Genomic DNA, 26,453 nt, shown 5'->3' on the forward strand with positions numbered 1-26,453 from the left:
CAAGTTCCTTTAGTAAGTCACTAAAGGAAATAAGTAAACATCTGAAAAGTAACATTAATGTTTGGGGTCAGACAGTTAGGCAATAAATCCAGATTGTATGTTTGTACTGATATTTGTTTAAGAATTATCACTTTCCAATGGGAAATGCTATCAGGTGTCCCAAAGAGATGAGGTCTGATACTGAAAACCTGGATGGAAGTGCTGTATACAACTGAAGCCTGGATTCCAAAGATCTCAGTCCCAAAGAAGAGAGGCGTACACAATCACACTAGGATGTTCAGTGTTGACTGCTAACCCAGTCCGAGCTTTACCACATCTGTTTGAAAGAACAACCAGCTTATATAAACCCAATAAATCAGTGACGCTTGATAATTAGTATTATTTCTTTACTAGGGTCTAAAGCCATAAATGTTTCAGTGACAATATCTGGTGTTAGCCTGGCAACCTCTATTTAGGGAGCAAGGTAACTCAGTTGGTTCACTTCTGCTTAGATCTCTTTACTATTTAAGATTTTCTTTCATATGCATACTTTCCTCAAAATTGTATTAATTTCTCAGACATCTCCTGGACTGAACCAGTTTTGTATATAATATTGGAAAACACAACAAAATTTTTCTGCAACTGTTTATACCAGAGAAATTTGGTTCCATGTAGTCCACTGGAATCTAGAACTACACTGGATTTGCCAATGCCTACCTGGGGCTTGATGAGAACGTTGGTCCCATTTCACATACCTGTTTTTCTCACACATATTTACCTTATCTTCTGGCCAATGATATATCCTCATTCCATCTAAAAGCTTAATTCTGATAATAAAGGGAAACAAGTAACCTTCCATATGCTAAATGCCACAATAGGCAGGAAATGAGACAAACTAAATTTCAGATATGCCACGAGAATAAAAAATATGAAGATATAGAGAGGATACAAGTATATTCAAACTGGTGTTAACTGATATTAATTCCATTATATAACCTAGATATACAAGTATCTAATTATTTCATTTAACAAACAATATCTTTCTTTATACTAAAAGAAATAATGGTTACTAAAGAAACTATAATCCTAGTTTAGCCTTAAAAACAAGGGCTACCTTAATAAATTTTTACTCAAAGATAAATAAAAAGGTACAATTTTAATTTTTATACATGTATCCTTATTAAGCAAACACTCAAAGAATTTCCTAATTCCTTCTTGGAAATAAGCAGTAGAGAATATAACTGTGAAAAATGAAAAATTTAGAATGACTACTATAAAACAGATAAAACATAAGAAATGGATCCTCATAGGAATTCCAAATTTTTCAAACTGAACTCGTAGAATTCACTTAATTTACTACTGGTTTTATCCATATCAGTTTGCAAACTGATAGGAGCAGAGTCAGAAGACAGAAAAACAGGATTCTAATTAAATTTCTACCAGTTTTCCCTCTGACACACAGGTACTTCTGCTCTGGTTGATCCATGCCTTTGTGAAACTTGATCATCTTTCCTCCCTTTATCTTATCTTATCCTCTGTCCCTTTATTTTTATCTTAGCCTAGATGTGACAAGTTTTGTTTACTTATTTTAACTTGGTCTGTTCTATTTCTACTTAGAGATAATAATTTTCTTCCTAGGGCCTATTTCTATTTTATTCAATACTGACATTTCACCCACTCATTGGTATTTTACCCACTCATTATCACATAGCCACTTCTGATGTATATCCCCCCTATTGAAGATAGCTGGCATCTTTACATAGTAATTAAAAACGCACATACATACTTAAGCAAAGGGCTTGGAGAGAAAGGGCTAATCTTCAAATGTTGGGATTACTGCAATCCTTGGAGAGTCAGTAATTCTAGCATTTAGAGAAACCATATCAACAGATGAACTAACTGTTGGGTACTTGTTATGTGCTATGATTGATGCCCCCAAATTAAAATAACAGCTACCATTATAAAGTCCTAGCAACTGACATACAGTAGATCTTTTAGCACAACAGTTAAGAATACGGACTCTGGAGCCAGTTCGCCTGAATTCAGATCTCAGCTCTAACAACTGCTATACGTGTATAAGCAAATAATTTCTCCATGCCTCAGCTTTCTCATTTGTAAAGTGGGAAAAATAATCATACCAACCTCAAAAAATGGCTGTGAGGATTGAGTCAATACATCCAAAATGCTTAGCACAGTGCCTTTTTCATAGTAAACAATCAAATATTAGCTGCTGCTATCTTATTAATTTTTACTAGGAATATATATATGGAAAAGGCAATGGCACCCCACTCCAGTACTTCGCCTGGAAAATCCCATGGACGGAGGAGCCTGGTAGGCTGCAGTCCATGGGGTCGCTAAGAGTCGGACACGAATGAGCAACTTCACTTTCACTTTTCACTTTCATGCATTGGAGAAGGAAATGGCAACCCACTCCAGTCTTCTTGCTTGGAGAATCCCAGGGATGGGGGAGCCTGGTGGGCTGCCGTCTGTGGGGTCGCACAGAGTCGGACACGACAGACCTGACTTAGCAGCAGCAGCAGCAGGAGGAATATATACTTGTTAGGTGAATGAATGGTGGCTAAATTTTTACACTTTAGAAAACTGAGGCTAATCAAAGATTCGCAATTATTCTTGAAGTTGTTACTTCATTGTTTTGGTGCTATATTTCCTTGAAACTACTCTTACAGGTAAAATGTAATTCTATAATTATCTCTTAGTTAAGGAAGGATTTAACAATCTTGGTCCTACCTCAATAGAATATCTTGCCAAGAGGATTACTGTTACAAATACTAGAGGGATAGAAAACTTTCAGAATGAGTAAACAAATTATGAAGACAATCTCCACCCTTTGTCCATTTTTACCATCTGGAAACCGATGAGCTGGAATCATATCTGAGCCAGCAAAGAGTGCTGAAACCTCTGAGTGAGTATCAGGTTTCACTCTGGAAGTCTTCTTCTCTCCTTGTTTCCCTTTGGCCCAGAATCTCATCTTAGCTCTCTGAGGTCTGTTTAGCAAAAAGAAAAAAAAAGCAAAAATGGCAATCAGCATGTCCTATTGACATTATTTGTATATCACTTTAAGTTATATAAACAACTTTCATATGAATTAATTCATTTAACCTTCACAGTTAAGCTTAAGTCATATTTAATCTTCAACTGTACAGTTAAACTTCATCTGGAAAGTAAATGATAATCTCCTCATCTTGAAAACAGAAATGAGAGCCAGAGATGTTAACTAAAACCACCATTTATATGAGTTATTATCATATAATCATATTAGTTATCATCATATAGGTACTTATGCTCCAGGCATAAGTACTTGTATAGAGTTACCTTAAATACCTATAACAACAAATTTACATTCAAACCATAAACAGTTTTCAGGTGAAAAACTGGTGGTTTAAATATTAGGTGACTTTCCCAAGGTTACACAGCCAGTGAGTGACAAAGTGGAGGATCATACCTACTATGCAACATTGCCTCATTCTAGCACTTACATACTCTCTCCCTTCACATGCATCAAAGAAACATCCTGAGACAATAACAGCTTGAAACCTCTGAGTGAGTATCAGGTTTCACTCTGGTGGTTTTCTTCTCCCCTTGTTTCCTAACAAGAGTTAGGATAACCCATGTATCCTAACTCTGTACTAGGAGGCTTACTTGTACATTTAGTGTTGGTTCCTTTGTATGTTTGTCTACCAAAAAAGAAAAAATTTTTGAGCATCTTCTAGAAGCCAGGCACCGGGCCTTACTTACAATGACTACTTTTCACAACTGCCATGATAAATGAGTATTTTTATCCTAACCACACATGAACAACCTGAGGCTCAGAGTGCTGATAGAGACAGAAGTTAAAATCAGGTCTATCTGCTTTGGAAGTCAATTTTCTTTTATTCATGGTGCCCTCTTTTTTTTTTAATAGCATATTACTAAACTTGTACATCTATATGGTATGAAAAGAAATTGTTCCACAAAGCTTATTACAAATGATACAGCTTTTTCCCTGCTATTCTTATCCCTTTTCTGATCCCTAAACAACCCTTTAGAATTTACTTAAATGGTTCTTTTAATATTCACCAAACTTATATTGCTATCATACTTGTGACCACAGGTAATAAAGTAAGCACATTCCAACACTCCAGTTCTATACCCTACACAAACACAGACATCCCCCTCCAACAGAATATTGTAATTTTAGTTAGGTCAATATACAGTTTTTTTTAGTAGTATTCACCTTTTTTTACTATGTAAGTAATATTCACAACTGAGGCATATACCCTATATAACTCATATTTTTTAGAGTTAATATTTTATTTTATATTTGCTCATTTTTCTACATTCAATTCACCTCCAAGTGTTTCCCCATTTGTGAATATCTCCTCTCAACATGTTGAAACACAGTTAGGTATGCCATCAGTTCCATGTTCTTAAATCTTTCCCAGAGCCTTCTAACCTGCTCTAATCTGGCATGATTCCCTCTGTGATTGCTGTACAACCATCATTTGTAAAGCTACTTTCAGGATCATAATGGAGATTTCTTTTGTCTCCACTATTTTATGATGACATGTCTTTTGGTATGGGTCTATTTTCATTCATTATGTTGAGCCTTGTCAATCTAGAGGCTCAAGTCCTTCAATTCTGTGACATTTACCTGAATTTATTAATGATTTGCTCCTGTCCGTATTCTTTGTCCTATCTCTCCAGAGTTCTTACAAGTGGGTCACTGGATGTCCTAAACTGCTTCTCTAATTTTCTTCTCTTTTCTTGCCTCTTCTCTCCCTTTGTCTTTTTGTTCAAATTTCTAAGAGATATCAACTTTCTTTCTCATGCTTTGGACTTCTTTATGCTATTGTAGTTTCAATTTTCAAATGCTCTTTTTTTATTATGGATGTTTCCCTTTCGACTATTCTAATTTTATGAATATAGTTGTATTCCTTTATGCAGAAGATCTATTGGTAGTTTTATGTATCTGTCTTGAAGTTTTATTTCCCCTGTATAGTTTATTTCTTCCAAGTTATATTTTATCCATTAATTTTAGTTTCTTTCATTTAAGATGGCTCCTCAAATGTGTGGTGATCATGCTTGGAACCGCTTCCCTTGTGGCTCAGCTGGTGAAGAATCCGCCTGCAATGTGGGAGACCTGGGTTTGATCCCCGGGTTGGAAAGGTCCCCTGGAGAAGGGAAAGGCTACCCACTCCAGTATTCTAGCCTGGAGAATTCCATGGTCTGTAGTCCATGGGGTCGCAAACAGTTGGACACAACTGAGCGACTTTCACTTTCACATGCCTGAAAGTTCTAGTGTGCATTGGTGGGGCCTCCAAACCATGGTTGCCCTTGCAGGGTTATCTGGCTGATGCCAATATCTTTAGGTCTTTTCTTGAGGGTTGGACCAAAGTCCCAAAGACTCTTTGAATCATCTGCTTAGAGGTTATGTGAAACATGGGAGCTGAATACAGAATAAAATCTGGGGGATCTTAACATTCAGTATGTAAACATTCATAAAATCCCCCTGGTTCCAAATATGCACCTCAATCCTCAAGTATATCTGGTTACCTCTAAGTGCAGAAATCTTTTGTTTTGTCCTTTCCAGAAAATATATCTCCTATTTTCTGCTAGGGTTGGGCAAGATCAGCCAGTCAGATTCTTCTTTCTCAGTTGGCTTAAGATTCAGCTTTCTCCTATCTATTAAGACATTTAAAGTTTGTCTATTTACCTTTTGGATTCCACATTTTTATTATTTCTGTCTCCTGTTGCTTTTTTGCTTTTGTTGCTTTTGTCCTATATAGGCTATTTTAGGAGGATATGGAAATTAAATTTATATATTTAATCTGCTATCTCCACTTATATATTTTTATACTGTGTTATATATTGTTTCTCAAACTTTCATCTCCAGCATAATCTGCTCTAGATTTGGGTTACCTTGGATTATACCTCTACAGTCATTGAGAAAGTGATCTTTAATAGGGTTATGAACCAGATAGATATTCAATGTGATATTCAATATCAGTGAAGACCTCTTATCAGTGAGGAACCAACTGCCTTACATAATACAATAAGGGACACAAAGTCATATTCTTGATAAATAAAAACTTCATATACTTGCCTAAAAAGAACAGTTATTTCCTGAAAGCTTTTTCCAGTTCTATTTGTAAAACACTTAAGTCAGAGCAGAATTCAAGTCCAAAACTGGGAAATATTTTCAGTTTATTTATATTTCAGATGAAATACTCTCATCTCATCTAATGTATTTTCTTTACAACCAAAATCCTAAGTCATTATTAATGATGTTAAGACTTTGCCCTGGGGCTTCCCTGGTGCTCTAGTGGTTAAGACTGCACTTCTACTGCATGGGGGTGTGGGTTTGATCTCTGGTCAGAGAACTAAGATTTCACAGGCCAAACAGTGTGGCCAAAAAAAAAAAAAAGATTCTGCCCAAATCACAGTGCTAACATATAAAAAGACAAAGTTTATTATATATATCTGAACTGTTTGTTTCTGTCAGAGTAGGTGCTTAGTATTTGCTGAAAAATGAATTTCAGAACTTTCTAAATCAATAGCTGCTTTTTGAATTACGCTTTCATAAAGATGCTCAGTATTTGGCTATAGTCTATTAGTAAATAAAATTATATTACCCCTATTAACTTTCAGTGTATGTATGCTTTATACCTTATATCTGAATCTGAAGCCTTCTGTCTCACTGCCAACTTCGTAATCTCTCCTTGAGACATGGTCTTATGAAGCTTTGCTTCTTCATCAACTGAAGAAAACCGCTGTGATGTCTGTAATAATTACATATGTAAAGACTTTAAAGCCAAGTAATTATTATCATAGCACTGTAATTAAAACTCAGATTACAGAATTATTTGAGAATTACACCTATTAAAAACATACAAAATACATTCATATTACTCAGAGATTCATTAAAATAAAAGAACCTACTAAAAATTCCATTAAGTTCAAACAGTAATCCAAAGTAAAGGGCACTTGGGTCAATAAAAATGCTAAATGGGAAATATCAGCTCATGTTTTCTGACAATTTAACAAACAATATCAAGTAGGGTGAATGGAAAAAAAAAAAGAGTATCAAATGAAAAGTAAGAAAAAAATCAAAACCATCTAAAGACAGAGACAAAAGATCTAGGACCTGATAAATCTAGATATACAGGATAATTAATCAGTAGTTATCAACTTAAAGACACAGCCCAAACTTTAAAGAAAAAATTCTCAAGGTCTGCAAGTAAAAAGATCAAATAACTTATAAGGGCAAGAGGTTTAGACTGGCAACAGACTTACCAACAACAACAGACAAAGTAAGACAACAACAACATAGCATTTTCAAATAACTCAGAAAAAGAAAATATGAATCAAGGACTTCATATGTAGCCAAGGTGTCCCTTCAAATATCAAGGCCATAGAAAGATCTCAGGGAATTCCATATTGTTGGCCCTTTGAGTAACCTAAGGGAAGAGCTTCGTCCAACCAAGAGATAAACAGGGAAACTTCTGCAAAATATTTGAAGTGATAATTTAATACATTTAATAGTAGATCTAAGACAAAAACAAAGGTGGGGACTAATGGTGAAAGAATTGTATACAAAATTACATTTTCTGACAAAATAGGAATAAAAGCTTAAAAAAACAGGAGTAGAAGGGAATAGAGACTAGAATAATTCACCAATAGTTGTGTCACAATAGGTAAGAATATTACTCATTTAAAAATGACTAATTAGAGTATTATTGATTAAATTTTAAAATATTAAAGGCATTTTTTAAAGTTACACATAAAAGTAAACAATCAACAGAACAAGACCACAATGTTTGCTAAACATCAAAAGAAATTTAAAAAAATAAAAGAGAAAAAAAATGAACACAGCAAATTTAACATAACATGATCGTAACAAAATTAATTGCAAGTTGAGAATTAATCTCTCACTTTCATCAATAAACATGAATAGATTTAATTCACCTAGTAAGGGAAAGATTTTTTACTTTGGCTCACAAAGCAGGGGCCAACTATACTGTATAAAAAACACACCTCTAAACAAAAGGATCCAGACAGGCTAAAGTTAAAAGGACAAACAACAGTATTCTAGGCAAATGGAAATAATAAGAAAACGGAAGCTGTGATACTACTACTGTAGAATTCAAGTAAAAAAACATGGAAGCTGACAAAGGACACTTTTTAATACTAAAAGGTACAATTCACAATGAGTAACAGGAATGATATTAACATTCATCTGATATAAGACAGATAAAAAATAATAAGGATATAGAAGACAAATAACATTATCAGTAAAGTAGAGATTATGGATGTATACTGAAATTTTACACTCTGAATAGAGAATACAACTTATCAAACACACATGCAACAAGTAACAAGTGCTGGCAAGGACATGGATAGAAGAGAACCCTCGTTCACTATTAGTGGGAATGTAAATTGGTATGGCCACCATGGAAAACAGTATGGAAGTTCCACAGAAAATTAAAAATGGAATTATGATATGATCCAGAAATTCCATTCTGGGTATTTATCCTAAGGAAAAAAACCACTAATATAAGATATATGCACTCCAATGTCCATTGCAGCATTATTTATGATAACCAAATTATAGAAGTAGCAAAGTGCTCACCAATAGAAGACTGGATAAAAAAGATGTGGTATATATATAAACACACACATATGTGTGGAATATTTCTAAGCCATAAAAATGAATTCTTGTCATTTGAGCCAACATGTATGGATCTAGAGGGAATTCTACTAAGTGAAGTAAGTCAAAGACAAAGACAAAAAGTGCATGTTCTCACATGTGGATTCTAAAAAACAAAAACAAAATGAAAAAGGACTCATACATACAAAGAACAAATGGGTGGTTGCCAGAAGGGAGTAGGGGGAAGGAGGGGTGGGCAGAAGAGGTGTAGATTTTGAGATTAAGAGGTACAAACCTCCAGTTCAATAATAAACAAGTCATGGGTATGTGTATAGAGCATAAGGAATATGGTCAGCAACATTATAATAACCTTGTATGGGGATTGATGACTCTAAACTTATTATGGTGATCATTTCAAAATGTAGGCAAGTGCTAAATCATTACATAGTATATCTGAAAGTTAACATAATATTGCAATCATATATATTTCAATTTAAAAAATGTACATGGAACATTCATAAAAACTGATCATATTCTAAGTAACAAAGAAAATATCAATAAATTTGATCAAACAGAAGCATTATAAATAGTCTTTCATCAGAATACAATAAAACTAGAAACTAACAAAGATTTAAAAACAAAAAGGCCCTTCATCTGAAAACTAAAAAAAATTTTATTAAACAAGTTTCAGGTAAAAAAGGAAATATAAACTAAAATTACAGATTTTCTTAAAAACAATAAATCCTTTACACATTAAAATAAATGAGATACATCTGAAGTGTGATCAGAGGAGAATTTACAGCCTTAAAAACCTGTATCAATAAAAATAAATGAATTAAATTATTCACTCAAAGATGAGAAAAATAAGAAAGTAAACCAAAAGAAAATATAATAAATAATAAACATAAGGTAAAAACAGAAATCAGTGGAGAATGAAAAAAAAAAGGGAATATAATAAATAAAACCAGATCCTGTTACCCTGGAAAAAATTAACAAAATAGACAAATAACTAGGTAAAAAAAAAAAAAAACCTATGAAATAAGAACTGACAAAAGGAAAATAACCACTGAAACAGGACTTTTTTAAATCATGAGACTACTTTATATACCTCTATGCAAGTAAATCTGAACGATGAAATGGAAAAAACTAGTTGCCAAAATTGGCCTTATTAGACAGAAAGCTTTAAAGGCTAATTCTCCTAGAAGAAATAGAGGAACTTATGCTACAAAAAAGTACCAATCCCAGATAGTTTCATAGGAAAATTCTACCAAATCAAACAGCAGAAAATGGCAATGCTATGACTTGTCCTCTGACTTTTTGGGGGGAATAAAATACATATATAAATACTGAGTGTAGGGAGTTCCCTGGTGACCTAGTGGTTAGGATCTCACTCCATGTTCAGGGGTTCAAGTTCTGTTCAGGGAACTAAGACTGTAAGCTGAGACGTACAGCCAAAGGGGGGCAAAAAAAAAATTTAATGAAAATCTGAATAACAAAACTGAAAACCAGAGAGCCCTAACAAGACTTGAAGAAATTAAACAAAATAAAATAGAAAACAGTATGCTAAAAAATAAGTAAATACTAAGTGTATGCAATGCTGCTGTCCTGGGGCCACCAATCTAAACTTTTCATGCCATAAACTGTTCAATTTACCAGTTTTCCAACTTGCCATTTCCTTCTCCAGGGGATCTTCCCAACAGGGATCGAACCCAAGTCTCCTGCATTGCAGACAGATACTTTACCATCTGAGCCACCTGGGAAGCCCCCAACTTGCAACACTCACCTCAAAATCACTAGCCTAGGTCCTAAAATATTATAAATATCCTTTCCTGACTTCCCCTTTCTGAAAAATTTCTAAGACCTAGTCGAGGTGGCTTTCCCCTTACTGTAAAATAAGCTAACAGACTTAGCCGTGCTTGACCAATGGGTTTTTTTTCTGGCAGTTTTCTGCAGAGTAAAAGAAGGAAAATTCAACACAGATAAGAAGTGAAGAGTATCTCAGAGAAATACAAACAGAAATAGGAAGTAAGAAGTACAGTAAGTCTTCTGTATTGAAGAATGAAAATGGAAACTCAGTTTTATCATACAGGAGATAAAGTCAGACCCACGGAGCTGACTGCTGTAAGTGTGGGGAATGGCAGAAGAAACTATATAGAGAAAACTCTGTTACCTATATCAATCCTACAAATAAGGGGTAGAAATGATTTTATTAACTCACCATCCACAAGATTCAGAGACTAAATAAAAAGCTATATGAAAGCTATCTTTAAAATGCTGTTTAGCAGAACATGTTGTTGTTCTTGGGTAAAAACCAACATGGTGTGTATAAAAACTAAGTGAAAACAGTTATTCAATGGCAGAGTTACAAGTAGGAAAAAAAAAAACAAGGTCTTAAAGATAGAAACTACCACTCTCACTTCCACGCCTTCATTGCAGGTAACAACTAATTATCCATTTGTCAACTCCAGAGGTAATGCTTATCAAATCCCCTTGAAGAAATTCATATCTAACTGTTTCTATCTCATTAGGATCAGGTATTTCACAATGGAAAGGTCAGTTGATGGCTTCCTTGAGGAATGACACACTTCTTAGCAAATATCAGAGTTACTAAGTCACTCTGTCCAGGAAAAAAAAAAAAAACTATCCAGCTTTTTAAAAAATCATACCATTTACAACCCTGAAGATATTCAGAATTTGATAATTCAGTAGATTCCAGTTAGAAATAATTAGTCTTCATTTTCACAATATCAGATAACATTAGAACATGGCGTATTTTCAGATAAACAGAAACGTACTTTAAAACTGTCCCTACCCTTCCCACCCCCAACCCCAATAAGTATCTGTCAGCATAGTCTAGAGAAAGCAAAGCTTCTTCATGCAAGTGTCCACCAGAAACAAACACCACAACCTATTCCTAAAATAGCTAGTGATGAAACACAAGGACAGGGAGAAAGCTGGAGAGGTGACTACCACACTGTGCAGGAGGGCGCTCTACAACTACTGGCATGCAGTGACCGTCAAGCAGGTGAACAGACTCACAGGCAAAGACCGCCAGACAGAACCCTCAGAGGGGCTGAATGCTCCAAGCAGAAAGCCCAGCTTCTTGGTTCCTCTCAATAAGAGTTCTCAGAAAGAATTCTACCACCAAAAGGATTGAGGTTTGTATCAGAGGAAACTCTCAGGAACAAAATAGCAATTACAAATGCCAAATTCTTCAACTAATAAAAACTGGAGAATAATTTAAGTATGTTCCCTATTTATACTAGAAATATATAGCAGTGTTTTTTCATTAAAATTAGTTTGCTCCATTACATAATTTCATCTTCAACCAACTAAGCATATGATAGAATACGTTTCAATAATTATAACTTAAAAATAGGGCCATCTCCAAAGTGGAGTTATTTAACTCTACACTGAAGAGAAGTCTTTGGTTCTAACTAGATATATTAATGAACATACAGACTGAGCAACTTTTACCATTTGGTTCAGGGTAATGATTCATTAGTCTAATTAGATAACTGGCTGTGCAGTTTTCTATTTTTGTTGGTTATTTTATTTTTTCTTCCTTAGAATATCCATATTATCATTTAAAAACTGGGTCTATCTCCAACAAAAGATAAAGACAATGAGAATATTCTGGAACGTAACGATAATTTTAATTAACTAGGTCTTTGGCACAAATAGCCTGAAAGTTAAAAAAAAAAGTGAAAGTGTCAGTCGCTCAGTTGTGTCTGACTCTGCGACCCCATGAGCCCGCCAGGCTCCTCTGTCCATAGAACTCTCCAGGCAAGAATACTGGAGCGGGTAGACATTCTTTTCTTCAGGGGATCTTCCCACCCCAGGGAACAAACCTGTGTCTCCCACATTGCAGGCCGATTCTTTACCATCTGAGTCACCAGAGAAGCCCCCAAACAGCTTAAAATCATTCTTTGAATATTGATAAAATATTTAATGAGTCAAAAGAAGACCATCCTAAAATGTTCCTCCCGTAATGAACAGATACTACAGAAGAACATTAGAGACTAAACTTAATTAAGAATATGCATGTAAATAAAATGCTATCACTCTACTTCCTCAGTGATAACATTTAGTACACAGCAGGCATACAAGGTACTCCTATTGTATTTTCCAGGCCAATTCTAAAATCAAACACTTTATATCCATAAATACACTCAAACTTATCAAGCTATATGTACCTAATTTGGGTTGAGATATGATAATAAAGCTATTTTATCTTTGCAGCTTTATTTAAACATAATGTTAATGTTATACTTTGTGATTAATATAAATTCACATTATCTACAGCCTTTTTTAGTTGGCTGGGTTGGTCCAGGAAGATATTTTTGGCATTTCTCATTAAATTTAAAAAAAAATTCATGTTTATTTTTTATTACTAAAAAATGCAGAGGGGAAGCAGGTTTAAATGCAAAAAAAAAAAAAGAGAGAAGGAGAGAATACTATTTCAGTTAAAAGCTACTGGATTGTTTAACATAGACTCTATTCACTAGAACACAGAGAGATCAGGAAGCTAGGGCTAGCAGGTCAAATAAAGCCCATTGCCTGTTTTCGTAAATAGTTTTATTGGAACACAGCCATGCACCTTTGTTCACTTGCCTACGGCGATTTCCATTCTACAATAGTAGAGTTAACTAGTTCCAACAGAGACTGTATGACCCATAGAATCTGAAATATTTAATATCTGGCCCTTTACAAAAAAAGTTTGAGGCTCTTGTTCTAGAAACTTTTAAGATAAAACAGAAAACTTCTACGTTAGTGCTAAGTTAAATAATTCTAATATTTTTTGCCTAATTTATGATTTAACTGACATATACTGCTAGAGTGCCCTTAATCCAAGTCCTGTTAAATTAAGGTTTAGCTTTAGTTGCTGTGTTCACTGAGGTTTCCCACGTACAAACCATTATATGGAGAAGAAGCTGTGAAGGTTAGCTTTAGATTAGCAAAGACTATTTCCATCAGATTTGCTTGTTGCCTATTTTTCTTATATTGCTATAAAATTACCATTTCGGAGTCACTGTGAGAGGCCTGACCCAGGCTGGGTGCAGGCCCTAGCTCAGAGTGAGAAGCTTGGTCAAGGGAGAGAAGGGGCTCAATAATGTCATCGTAATCATCTTCCTCTGTATCCCCCTCCCCATCGGCAAAAGTACCTCTAGTCAAGAAATCGGAGCGCGTCCGCGCCATTCGAGCTTTCTTTTTATGGGCCGGTCTGGCAACCTGCTTGACCAAATGATAAAACAAATAACACAACAATGTTTTGTTTTGGCTTTTTGGGAGACGATGCCAATGAAAGACATCAAAGAGCTCACGAATCTCTTGAAACATCCCCTCCCGCCCCATGCCTTTTCCACTACAAGTGACAGCCATAAAAAAGCAATCCATATTCATTACTCTGGACAAAGAATAAGAATGGAAGCTAAATCCACACTGTTCTTCTCCACAGCCAAGGAAGTCACTTTTCACTGCCACTGTAAGTCACCAAAGTCACCTGCATAAAGTGCCTTCTTTTCTTTTAGAATTCCTTTTTTGTAAATATAATCTGGATTTGTAGGCATCCTTCCCTACCTGAAGTATTCCTCTCTGAGTATAACAGACTTAACTCATGGCTTCTTTTTCTATAAACACATGGGAGTAAATGAGTAGATGGAAGTGTTCTAACTACAAGAACAGTAATTTCCAAAACAGTATGCACCTATTTTGCATAAAAGATAAATAAAACAAAATTCAACACTTACCTCTCCTTGGCCCGGCCCAGTTAACTTTACAGGTTTCCAAGTTGGTTCATCTTGTTTCTGGAGTTGAGGATTTCCACTGTTCAAGGCTTCCGTGGTGACACTTTGGATGAAACAACAGGATTACATTTTGATTCCTAGCAGATACTTCATGGCAGCAGTCTTAAAAGGACAGCATAACATATAGTCTAACAAGCCAGGTCAAAGAAATGGATTTGATGATGAGAAAGGGAAAATACTAAGTCCACAAATCTTAAGAATTAGTCTTAGAAGGGGTCTTTACACGCTCATCATTATAGAACACCTGATAAGTAGCTACCGAGTGATGAGGATCTCATCACTTTGCTTTATAGGGAGATGGTTCTATTGACAAACAAGTTTTCTTTCTGAAATCTCTCTGCAACTTTTATCAGCTGGCTTAGTTTTAAAACTTGAGGCTGTACAGAATAAAATCAACACTGACAGAGTAGGAAATTGTTACCAAACTAAAAGAAGTATGCTCCAAACCATAGAGACTCTATAGAGTTAGTTTGTGAGAATTTAATTTTTGCTTGAATAACCACATGACATGACTACTTTATCATTAAATTCTATGCAGAAATGAATGTTTGTGTCTGATGAAAATCTAAAGAGAACCTATACTTTTCCTATACTTTTATGAACCCAATTATCTGTATTAACTCAGGACCATCAATCTTAAAATTTATCAGTAACATATTGTTCATCTCTTCTTAGCAAGACTGTAAACTCACTGAAAATCATATTTTACCTTCTAGCATACTGTTGAATTTAAAGTAGACACTAACTTATAATATCATTTGGCAGACTAATTGCCCTTGCATTCAGAATCTTCCATGAAGGCCTAGGTTATCCTGTCCAATAATCCCTAAATACACCTTTCTTACAGCTAAAATCTTAGAGACCTCCCTTTCTGACCACTATAAAATCAAGTCCAGCAATCCTAGGTTGTCCTAAAAGATTCCCTTTTGATTATTCAAATCTCTCTTGCCACAGCTGAGTCATTTATCTTTGATTTGTTCTCCAAAAGAGAGACTATTAACAGGACCTTTGATAGCACCTAGCTACTCTGATTAACTTTTAAACTCACAACATTTTCTCTTAAGTTTCTCCATGATTTCTTTTTTGTTCTCCCTTACTAACCAGATGAAGACTACAATGCACCTACCACCCTATGGCATAGAAAGAACACTAATCTAATGTTACTTCCTAATCAGGACACCCAATGCTGATTTCTAATCAGGAAACTCAAATTCTGGGCTCAGGTATTTCTAACTATGTGACCTTATCCAGGTCATTTCATGTCTACAGGCACCAGTGACCTCATCTATAACATGTGGTAACTGAATAGATAACTTAGAAACACTAACATTTACAATTCTATAAAATGCTAATGTTTCTTATATTACTTACAGAATAAGAGAAGATGTGAAGTACGGATTTTCCTTAAGCTTTCATGCAAACAATCTAATACATTATCATTTTGAAGATAAATAGTTGTTAACAAGATAAAGTAAACTAGGTTAAGTAGCTGTTAAGACTGTATCTTGGCAAAATGATAAAAGGAGTAATTCACAAGTATGATTAATGTTTTTGAAATCTGCCTCTTGAGAAACCTATATGCAGGTCAGGAATCAACAGTTAGAACTGGACATGGAACAACAGACTGGTTCCAAATTGGGAAAGGAGTACGTCAAGGCTGTATATTGTCCCCCTGCTTATTTAACTTATATGCAGAGTACATCATGAGAAACGCTGGGCTGGAAGAAGCACAAGCTGGAATCAAGACTGCCGGGAGAAACATCAATAACCTCAGATATGCAGATGACACCACCCTTATGGCAGAAAGTGAAGAAAACTAAAGAGCCTCTTGATGAAAGTGAAAGAGGAGAGTGAAAAAGTTGGCTTAAAGCTCAATATTCAGAAAACTAAGATCGTGGCATCTGGTCCCATCACTTCATGGCAAATAGATGGAGAAATAGTGGAAACAGTGACAGACTTTATTTTTTGGGGCTCCAAAATCACTGCAGATGGTGACTGCAGCCATGAAATTAAAAGACACTTGCTCCTTGGAAGAAAAGTTACGACCAATCTAGACAGCGTATTAAAAAGCAGAAACATTACTTTGCCAACAAAGATCCATCTAGTCAAGGGTATGGTTTTTTCAGTAGTCATGTATGTATGTGAGAGTTGGACTATAAAGAAAGCTGAGTGCCAAAGAATTGATGCTTTTGACTCTTGAGAGTCCCTTGGACTGCAAGGAGATCCAACCAGTCCATCCTAAAGGTTATCAGTCCTCAATATTCATTGGAAGGACTAATGCTAAAGCTGAAACTCTAATACTTTGGCCACCTGATGCAAAGAACTGACTCATTTGGAAAGACTCTGATGCTGGGAAAGATTGAAGGCAGGAGGAGAAGAGGACAACAGAGGACGAGATGGTTGGATGGCATCACCGACTCAATGGACATGAGTTTGAGTAAACTCGGGAAGTTGGTGATGGACAGGGAGGCCTGGTGTGCTACAGTCAATGGGGTCACAAAGAGTCAGACACGACTAAGTGACTGAACTGAACTGAAGTCTTCTATAAAACAGATTCATGGGTCTAACAACTATACACACACACACAAACATCCCTCACATAACTAAATCAGAAAGCAGAAAATAGTATGTTCTTAACATTTTTTGATGAGCTTATATGCTACGGACAATCTACAGGTTAATGGGCAGGACTAGGATCTCAAGCTGTCATGTAGTCCAACTGCATTTTATAATATGATATAAAAATTCTTAGTGGAAAAATAAAATATCAATGATCTCCTGCCCATTTTCTGTAAAATCTGTATGCAGTTTTTTAAAGACTGAAATATTTTTTAAAAAGCTCAGGATTTGATGAGAAAGTTATTTTCACAGTTAATATGAAATTTAACTTTTTTAGCCCTAAGATATAGCTCTCCTTTCATTTAAACAGTGATATTCTTCCACAAGAACTGAAAGAATCCACCGTGTAACTGGGCTTAATACAAATATTTTAAATTTTATAAAATTTGTTTTATGTACCACTTAAATGCTTTCTCACAGCTACCACTAGTTAAGACAACTTAAAAATAGAAGGAACTTCCAGTTATACAAGCTATCTAAAGTAGTCACAGGGAATTCTCCAGCTATCCAGTCAGGACTTCAAGCTTTCACTGCTGAGGGCCTAGGTTCAATCCCTGGTCGCAGTGCAGCCAAAAATAAAAATAAAATAAAGTAGCCATTCTTATAAACAGAAGGTAGAATGGCGGTTGCCAGGGGCTGGGGGAAAGGGAAAAGGAGAGCTGCTTTCAAGGGTAACTGAATTTATTTTGCAAGATAAAGTTCTAGATTTGTTGCTCAACAACATGCATATGGTTAACACTACTGAACTGTACACTTTAAATTGGTTAAGATGGTAAATATTATAGCTTTTATCCACTCCCCTCAAAAAAGTAAAAAGATCTTAATGAAGACCATAAATAGGCCAACAGCTATCACAAATCCCATTAATTTTAAAGCCTGATACAAACAAGCTTGGACTGCTACACCTAATAACTGTGGGGCAACCCGCATTTGCCGAATGTCTACAGCATTTCCAGCCACTCTATGGCTTTCCACAAATGCTTTCTCCCTTAATGGGGGGGCACTAAAAATCCTGCTGCCTGTGCTTAGTCAGAGACTCCCAGGGTATAATTATATCCAATTTTCAGGTGGCTGGTATAGTCAACAATCAGGAAATTTTTTACACAGAAAATGGCTAATTTGAGTAGCACCCATACAAATAACTGAGGTAGACCAAGGCACCTTAATGAAAATTTCCAAAAAGTTTCTCATTTATACATAAAAATAAACACTTCACTTACAGGGAACTACTCATATTTTCCTTTGGCGTGAAAAAAATGGCCTTAGTAGCTCCATCTCTGAAAGGGTCATCAGATTTGTGGCTACAAGGATGAGCAGGCCTAAGGTGTTCTCTCTTTGAGATTCGACTATGAGAGTGTTTACAGGCAACATTCAGTTGGGTGGACATTCCGTCTGTCTTGGATAATTCCTTGACAGTATGAGATTGGCCTGGGCCTCCTTTTCTTTCAAAGAACAGAGTGACAGGTCGATCCTTCAAGGGTAAGTGAGCAGAGGGACTGTCTTTTGGGGCAAGAACAGAATCTTTTATAGTTACTGACGGAGTCCCAACCATACTGGGTTCTTCATCCTTATTTGGGGTTTTCAGGATGAGTAGAGAGGATGGTCTCTCTATTCTCTGCTTTGACTGATGGAAAGATGGTATCAGAAAACTCTCCCCAGTTCTTGGTTTTTCAATTGTCTTGAAGGCTTTACGTTCCTTTTCTAAAATATCTTTTTGTCGGCGAATCTGTTTCATCATCTCTTTTTCATTCTGCTGCTGCAATTGCTTTTGCCTTTCTTCCTTCTCAGTGTTCAACTTTTCTAACTTCTTCAGCACAGTATTTGAAGAATCTATATTCAAAGAAGCAACAACCTGATTTTCTCCTGGGAGGTGGTACTTTCCAGCTTCCCTGCTGATATCCAAAGTAAGAGATGGAAGCGTTTCTTCACTTTCCAGTCGTTTGCTTCTCTTGACACTTGTGTCTAGTTGGGAGCTCATTTTCAATGGGTCTTGATGGGGAATATAAAAAAATGTAGGCAAACTATTTGAAACAAAGGGGTCTCTCAGCTGTGGTTTACAGGTAATAGATTCAGAACTACAAACCAGTTTTTCCTTCATAGCCCCATTCTTTAAATGCACTGAGTCAGAGGGTGCCCCCCTTTGAGTCAATGTATAGTTAGTCTCACTTGCGGCACTGAGAGAATAGTCCTGTGGATCAAAATCTGGACTGTGAGATACCTCAGGTGGTACAAATGGCAAGTCTCTTTCATCTAGAATTACGGGCTCGGGTTTGCTCTTTTGGCTCTCCTCACAGCTCAGGAGTTCCAAGCTTCCTTGCGAGCTTTCACTATCAGGGGTGCCCTGTAAAGACTGAAGGCCCTCAGGCATCAGTTCCGTAGACCATCTACGTTCTTCTGAAGGAGACACACCACCAAGAGAACGGACTTTCAGCAATTCTAAGCTAAATATAGCTTGCTCTAGTTCTCTCATTCTCCGACTTTCTCTTTTGGCCCGACTCACTTTTTTCTGGTGGAGATCTTCCAAGGACTTGGGTCTCTCTCTTACAATCACATTTTCCTGCAAGTCCACACCACTTTGACTTCTGGCTCTCTCCTGTCGCTTGTTTGGGGACTCATTCAAGCAGTCCATTGAACTTTCATGACTAATTCGATTACTCTCTATCACAGATTTACATTCCTCTATGGCTTTTACTCTGCTGTCAAATGAACAATCCTCCCATTTTGAAGGGTCTGAACCGTGAATTTCCAGAGTCCCATATGGCTTGATACTTGCCAATCCAAGTTCTAGTTTTGCTTCTTTTACTTTTTGTTCTTTCAGAGATTTAAATCTATATCAAAACACGGAAAAAAAAAATGGTTAGAGATATCTCTTGGTTATCAATGGAGAGAATAAGTTTATTCAGAATTTTTTAAAAAGTGAAAAAGTCTCAAAAAATTTTTTTTTATAATTTTAAATATTTCTTTAACATGGATGCATATTTCAGAATTCTGTTTCTATGAGTGAGATGATGTTTTATTAACTATATTATTCCAAATTGGGCACTCTAATCAAAGCATAAGTTAACTCAGAAGCAAAGCTCTCATTTTAATAACATCTTATTTTAAGATAAACTTTAAAAATGAAATTAAAGTTTCTGAAGTAAAAACAGTTGGAATGTTGCCAATTTTTAAGGATTCAACCCAATGTAAAGTTAATTCTTAGCAGTTATAACCACAGACCATGTAGGTTTTCAATCCAATTTAATTCAATATTATAAACCACACAATGTGGTTTAAAACTGCTGGGGGGATCACAGTCTAGAAGAGAAGACAAACTGTACACAACCAGTTCTAATTCAAGTTTAGGCAACTGTTAGAGCAGACATATAAGCAAAGTACTTGAGAAAAGAGGAGTTAATTATTATAGCAATGAAGATTACCTTTGTCTTGCTCTGAATCCTCTACACAGTGACTGCAAAAGGATAATTTTGTTCCTTTGTTCTTGATACCTCTTACTTTCCCTGTAGCCTTTCCATCGTGCCTGTATACAGACAGCGGCCAAGTGCCTCCGCCGACAGTGCTCCCTCCATCTCCGCTGGATGACAACGGTGGCAGTCCGCAGCTCCAAATACCGCTGCCTCTGTACGTGAGCACGCCAGGAGGCTTGCAGAAGAGTGGCCGCACTTGCCATAAGTAAAGCATCTTTCTGCACAGCTGCATCTCTGACTTGCTTCTGATGTACATAATTCCTCCAGAATTGCTGTGGGGAAGACAAAATAATAAAACTGGTATCATATAACAAATTTTCACAGAAAAAAGAAAAAAGAAATCTCTTATGTCATAACTAGAGATTAAGTAGCTAAACAGCTAAATTGTGGGTGGTTAAAGTAAAAAAAATGTTTTCCAGATATGCTTAGTGAAAATAACAATTTTAGACAATATAACCTTGATGAAGTTAATTATACAACTTAAAATAATTTAAGTTTTTGATTATTTCATGCCCTACAAATTAATTTTAATAAATTACATTATATTCTCACCTACAATTTGCCAGTACTAATGGGTCAATGTGCATACATTTCAAAGATTAAGATATTAAAGACTTTTTTGCACAAATAAAAAAGGTTCTATGGAAAACAGTTGTCAATGAGGGAGAAATCAATGAGGGAAAAAATAAAAAGATAAATGTAAAATACGACTTTGAATAATTATAACAATAATATGTACCATTCTCAAATATCACTAAGAAAACTAAAAATAACTGTCAACAGAAATTAAGGCACATAACTCCTTTGCTCCTAATTATACCTCAAAGACATTATGACTATAAATTCAATTTAATTTCAACTGTACATTAATATATTTACTAGTAGTCTATTATTGTATTGCCAGGTCAATCTGTTGGTTGCTATGAACATTTAAAAAATGAGTATGACACATTCGCATCTCTGAAGAAATTTACATTCTTACTTAAATGCTTCACAATAAAACATTTCTAGTTCCTAAAACACATGCTAAATAAACTGGCCAATCTCATGCAAAGAATCCTTTACTTCCCACCTGGATGACAATAGATGCCTGTCTCAGATGGAGGAAATGCTGCCTACATAGCAAGACCCTGAACCATCGCTGCAGCAGTACGATTCTGCGGAGCACCTCTTGGTGAAGCAGATCCTGTAGGTGTTGTCGTTCCTGCTCCTTTAGGAACACCTACCAAAAGGGAAAGAGATGAAGAATACAGCTTAAGAAGAAACGAGAAATTTATTTAATGCATCGTCATTCCTGTGATGATTCCCATGGTAAGATTTTTTAAAGAACGGGTACAGCAGCAGGCATGTACAAGTAGTCCTGATATTTCTATGATTTAGCCAAAGCAATCATTCTCAAATTGGAAAGGAGGTATTAGAATTTAGAAGGGAAACTGGAAAGGTGAGCATAGGTATAAAAATCCCAGTGCCAGAGATTGTGATATATTATTCCCTGGGGAAATTCACTGCTGTCAGGAGCCAATGATTATAATAGTGATAAATAACAATGATCTTTTAAAATCCAGTATGCATCAAAGGCTTCTTTGCTGCCCAAAGATATTCATCAGTTTGTTTATTCACTCTTTCATTCAATTAAAAATCTTTAGGAATTTAGGGGGATAGAAAGATAAATTAGACACAGTCCCTCTGGAAACAGGATTTACACCTCAACTTTAAGAGCAGATAGATATTAAAAACTGTATATGTTTAAGATGTACAATGTGATGTTTTGATGCATATATAAACACTGTGAAATGATTATCACAATCAAACTAAGAAACACGTCCACCATCTCCCATTTTTGTCAAAAATTTAAAAAAGATTTTTAAAAAGCACAGATAGGTATCAGAAACCCATAGAGTCAAACAGTAAGCTATCAAGGGCAAGAGACAGAGGACCCTACCTGAGCAAAACAAGGAACTGGAAATAAGAATAAATGTACATACAGAGGACCACGGAACAATTAAAGAGTATGAAGTCACAACATGGAGGTTCTTGAAAAAGAGAAAGATGTTTAATCAGGAGGTTACTGGGTGATTATTACTGAGCAGGAAACTGACATAAAGAAAGAAGTATATGAAGATGATGATTTTGATACTAAGGGCAGAGTGAGTTACACGGAATAACAGACTGATATCGATGATGGGTCTGTTTACTATAAAAGAAACGTGTGAGAGCAAGAAACAGAACTAAAATGGAAACAGTAGGAATGTAGGGAAAGGCAGAGATGTAAGAATCATTTGTAAGGAAAAACAATGGAACAACTTTTTTGTAAAAAGGTTAAAGTGAAGGGTAAGCCATATATGATTATGGTTTCTACCCTAGAAACTACAAGAAAGGTGACAGAGAAAAAGAGCAGTTGGTTAGTTCAAGACAGTAAGGGAATCTGGCTAACGTCACTTTGGGCAAACTGAGTTGAAAATTATAGTAGAATACCTAGAAAGAGATGCTTTTTAAGCAGTTAAAATTATAGGCAGCACTAAAACACTGGTCATAAGCTCTTTGATTAATACTGACCATCTCATTAACTAAAAATCTTGGTCTAATCAATTTCCTTATAATATCTTGTACATTATCTTTCTTATCAACATTCTCCTAGGCCAAGACTGCCATTATTTTTTTTTAAAGAAAGAACATAAAGTATCACTTTAATAATATTTTGTATTGGATAATTATTATTTTTTTTAATTTATTTACTTTTAATTGGAGGATAATTGCTATACAATATTGCATTGGTTTCAGCCATATATCAACATGAATCAACCATAGGTACACATATGTCCCCTCCTTCTTAAACCTCCCTCCCACCTTCCACCCTATCCCACCCCTCTAGGTTATCACAGAGCACCAGATGTGAGCTCCCTGTGTCATATGGCAAATTTCTATCAGCTATCTAATTTTAGATTAATTGGTAATTTTAATCTGTATTAATATTCTAATCTTACATTAATATGATAACGTATGTGTCTCAGTGCTGCTCTCTCAATTCGTCCCACCCTCTCCTTCCCCCACCATGTCCACAAGTCTGTGCTCCCTGTCTGTGTCTCCACTGCTGCCTACAAAAACATACTCAATTTGGACAAGGGCTGTATATATTATATTTACCATGGATTTTCCAACTTGATAATTATCTGGATTAAGATTTATTTTCCTGAAGAAATCCTGAATGTTAAATTTGGATGGAATAATATTTCGGGGAAGAAGCACATGGAAATGGCTCACAAAATCCTGAAAAACAAAAAGAAAATATTGTAAAATCACAAGAGAATTACATGTAAACAAGATCCCAAACAAGTTAATTGTCCTTTTATTGATTTCTGTCTCATTATTTTAAACAGGGTGAAACCAAGAAATTACTTGTTAATTTAAAATATTACAAGAAGTTAATTAATTAGCAAAATGGGGAGTAGAGATTTCTACATATTTTGTTATCAAAGCGGAAGAAAAGAAGGACAGAAACTAATTCTCCCTTTGAAAAAGCTATACTAAAGACCAAAGAAAAAGTTACTTAATAAGGTTCTGAAATTTTTAGCAGAAAAATAAGGAAAGATGGCAGCTATTTCAGGTTATAACTGAAAATAAAGCATTCCCTCAACAGTAAAGATGTGCTCAGCTTCTGAAAAGCTTCAAAATAATTTCTATACCCACATCAGCAGCAGCCCATGAGAACAGCTGAAAGCCTTGTTGGCAGCATACTACGAAAGAAAATTCTGCTGAGAAAGCTTTAGGGAAAATCAAAAGGGATCTTTTCTTTTGAACTAAATTGCTCTGATTAGAGTATTTCAGTTACTGGAGTAATCACTGTGAAGAACTGCCATGTTATGAGTAAACTTATATAAGCAAACATTCAGATCAAATGAGAATAGCCAAGAAGTGGAATCTACTACAACACAAGCTTAATGATATTGCTGTCAGTCAATGGAAATGAGTATTCTCTATCCCTCTTCAATTCTGTATATGAAAGATAGAATGGGGAGGAGAATTAAGAGAAATAAACAAATGAGTCCCAAATGAAAAATAAGCAAGACACAGGACTAATTTACTTGATGTACATATATATTTAAATATCATTATAAAAGCATAACCTGGAAAGAATATTTGCAGCTGTATCCTGATTGGCGAATTCGAACTGTCTCCAGCATCCCAGTGTACCGAAGCTGTCTAAGCACCAAGGCATCATTGAACCTTAACGGTAACTAAAACAAAGCAAACAGAAAAACGGTTAACCCAGAAGAACAGATCTCCAAATTTATGTTTGTTTTCTAAGTATAGTTAAATTCTGAATATCTAGGAACTGACCGGAGGTTGTCTGGTTAAGATACAGCAGAGGCAATGAGACAATCTTACCTCCACAACTGGTAGCTTCAGAAAAGTTCTGACTGCCTGACTAAAGGGAAAAAAAAGAAACACCAAGCTTCCAGGCTTCACAACTTGCAGAAGAAAAGTGCCCTCAAAACTCAAAAGGAAATGTTGCTGCCCACAGGCCACAGAGTTTAGTCACTATAAAATTTGTAACAAGATTAACATACATAGTTAAAAGTATATTTTTGTTAAGATTTTACCCACCATCTCACTCAGAAACCACCCACTCTACAAGCTTCCAGTTGCCTTAACTTGAGATCTGACAGATTCATCTTCTATGACTAGTACAAGATGAAGAGCAGTTTATCTCCCTAAATAGTTCTTGCTGATGATCCTTTAAGTTCAGTTCAGTTCAGTCACTCAGTCGTGTCCAACTCTGCAACCCCATGAACTGCAGCACGTCAGGCCTCCCTGTCCATCACCAACTCCCAGAGTCCACCCAAATCCATGTCCATCGAGTCGATGATGCCTTCCAACCATCTCATCCTCTGTCGTCCCCTTCTCCTCCTGCCCTCAATCTTTCCCAGCATCAGGGTCTTTTCAAATGAGTCAACTCTTCACATCAGGTGGCCAAAGCATTGGAGTTTCAGCTTCAACATCAGTCCTTCCAATGAACACCCAGGACTGATCTCCTTTAGGATGGACTGGTTGGATCTCCTTGCAGTCCAAGGGACTCTCAAGAGTCTTCTCCAACACCACAGTTCAAAAGCATCAATTCTTTGCTGCTCTGCTTTCTTTATAATCCAACTCTCACATCCACACATGACTACTGGAAAAACCATAGCCTTGACTAGACAGACCTTTGTTGGCAAAGTAATGTCTCTGCTTTTTAATACGCTCTAGGTTGGTCATAACTTTCCTTCCAAGAAGTAAGCGTCTTTTAATTTCATGGCTGCAGTCACCATCTGCAGTGATTCTGGAGCCCAGAAAAATAAAGTCAGCCACTGTTTCCCCATCTATTTGCCATGAAGTGATGGGACCAGATGCCATGATCTTAGTTTTCTGAATGTTGAGCTTTAAGCCAACTTCTTCACTCTCCTCTTTCACTTTCATCAAGAGGCTTTTTTTAGTTCCTCTTCACTTTCTGCCATAAGGGTAGTGTCATCTGCATATTTGAGGTTATTGATATTTCTCCCGGCAATCTTGATTCCAGCTTGTGCTTCTTCCAGCCCAGCCTTTCTCATGATGTACTCTGCATAGAAGTTAAATAAGCAGGGTGACAATATACAGCCATGACGTACTCCTTTTCCTATTTGGAACCAGTCTGTTGTTCCATGTCCAGTTCTAACTGTTGCTTCCTGACCTGCATACAGGTTTCTCAAGAGGCAGGTCAGGTAGTCTGGTATGCCCATCTCTTTCAGAATCCTGTAAGACACCCTGGAAAATAAAAAATTCCTATAGTCCCTCATCACTAGTCACTCCTAGGTATCTCTTAGGTGTGTTTTTAGACATTCAAAAGAAGATGTATTTGAAATTTCTGGTATTTCTCCTTATTTTCTAAATACCATCTTCAATTTTCCACTAAGGAAATCC

The 26,453-nt window shown here is 36.0% G+C and overlaps 1 protein-coding gene across 11 annotated transcripts in view; it reads right to left on the reverse strand.

Moving 5' to 3' along the window:
• MYO9A (myosin IXA) overlaps positions 1-26,453 on the reverse strand; it is a 258,450-nt gene that overhangs the window by 55,969 nt on the left and 176,028 nt on the right. For 6 of the 11 annotated variants that reach the window (XM_019968212.2, XM_019968211.2, XM_019968209.2 and 3 more), the window contains 9 exons: positions 24,644-24,754; positions 23,664-23,786; positions 21,592-21,741; positions 20,472-20,791; positions 18,273-19,880; positions 14,377-14,476; positions 13,646-13,861; positions 6,646-6,758; positions 2,842-2,984 (listed from right to left, as the gene is read on the reverse strand). In XM_019968212.2, coding sequence (XP_019823771.1) covers positions 2,842-2,984; positions 6,646-6,758; positions 13,646-13,861; positions 14,377-14,476; positions 18,273-19,880; positions 20,472-20,791; positions 21,592-21,741; positions 23,664-23,786; positions 24,644-24,754 — 2,884 coding nt within the window. The remainder of the gene's footprint in view (positions 1-2,841; positions 2,985-6,645; positions 6,759-13,645; positions 13,862-14,376; positions 14,477-18,272; positions 19,881-20,471; positions 20,792-21,591; positions 21,742-23,663; positions 23,787-24,643; positions 24,755-26,453) is intronic. The other 5 variants (XM_019968216.2, XM_019968215.2, XM_019968214.2 and 2 more) reach the window with 2 other exon arrangements.

Source organism: Bos indicus, chromosome 10, assembly GCF_029378745.1.
Source record: "Bos indicus isolate NIAB-ARS_2022 breed Sahiwal x Tharparkar chromosome 10, NIAB-ARS_B.indTharparkar_mat_pri_1.0, whole genome shotgun sequence".
Classification (NCBI taxonomy): domain Eukaryota; kingdom Metazoa; phylum Chordata; class Mammalia; order Artiodactyla; family Bovidae; genus Bos; species Bos indicus.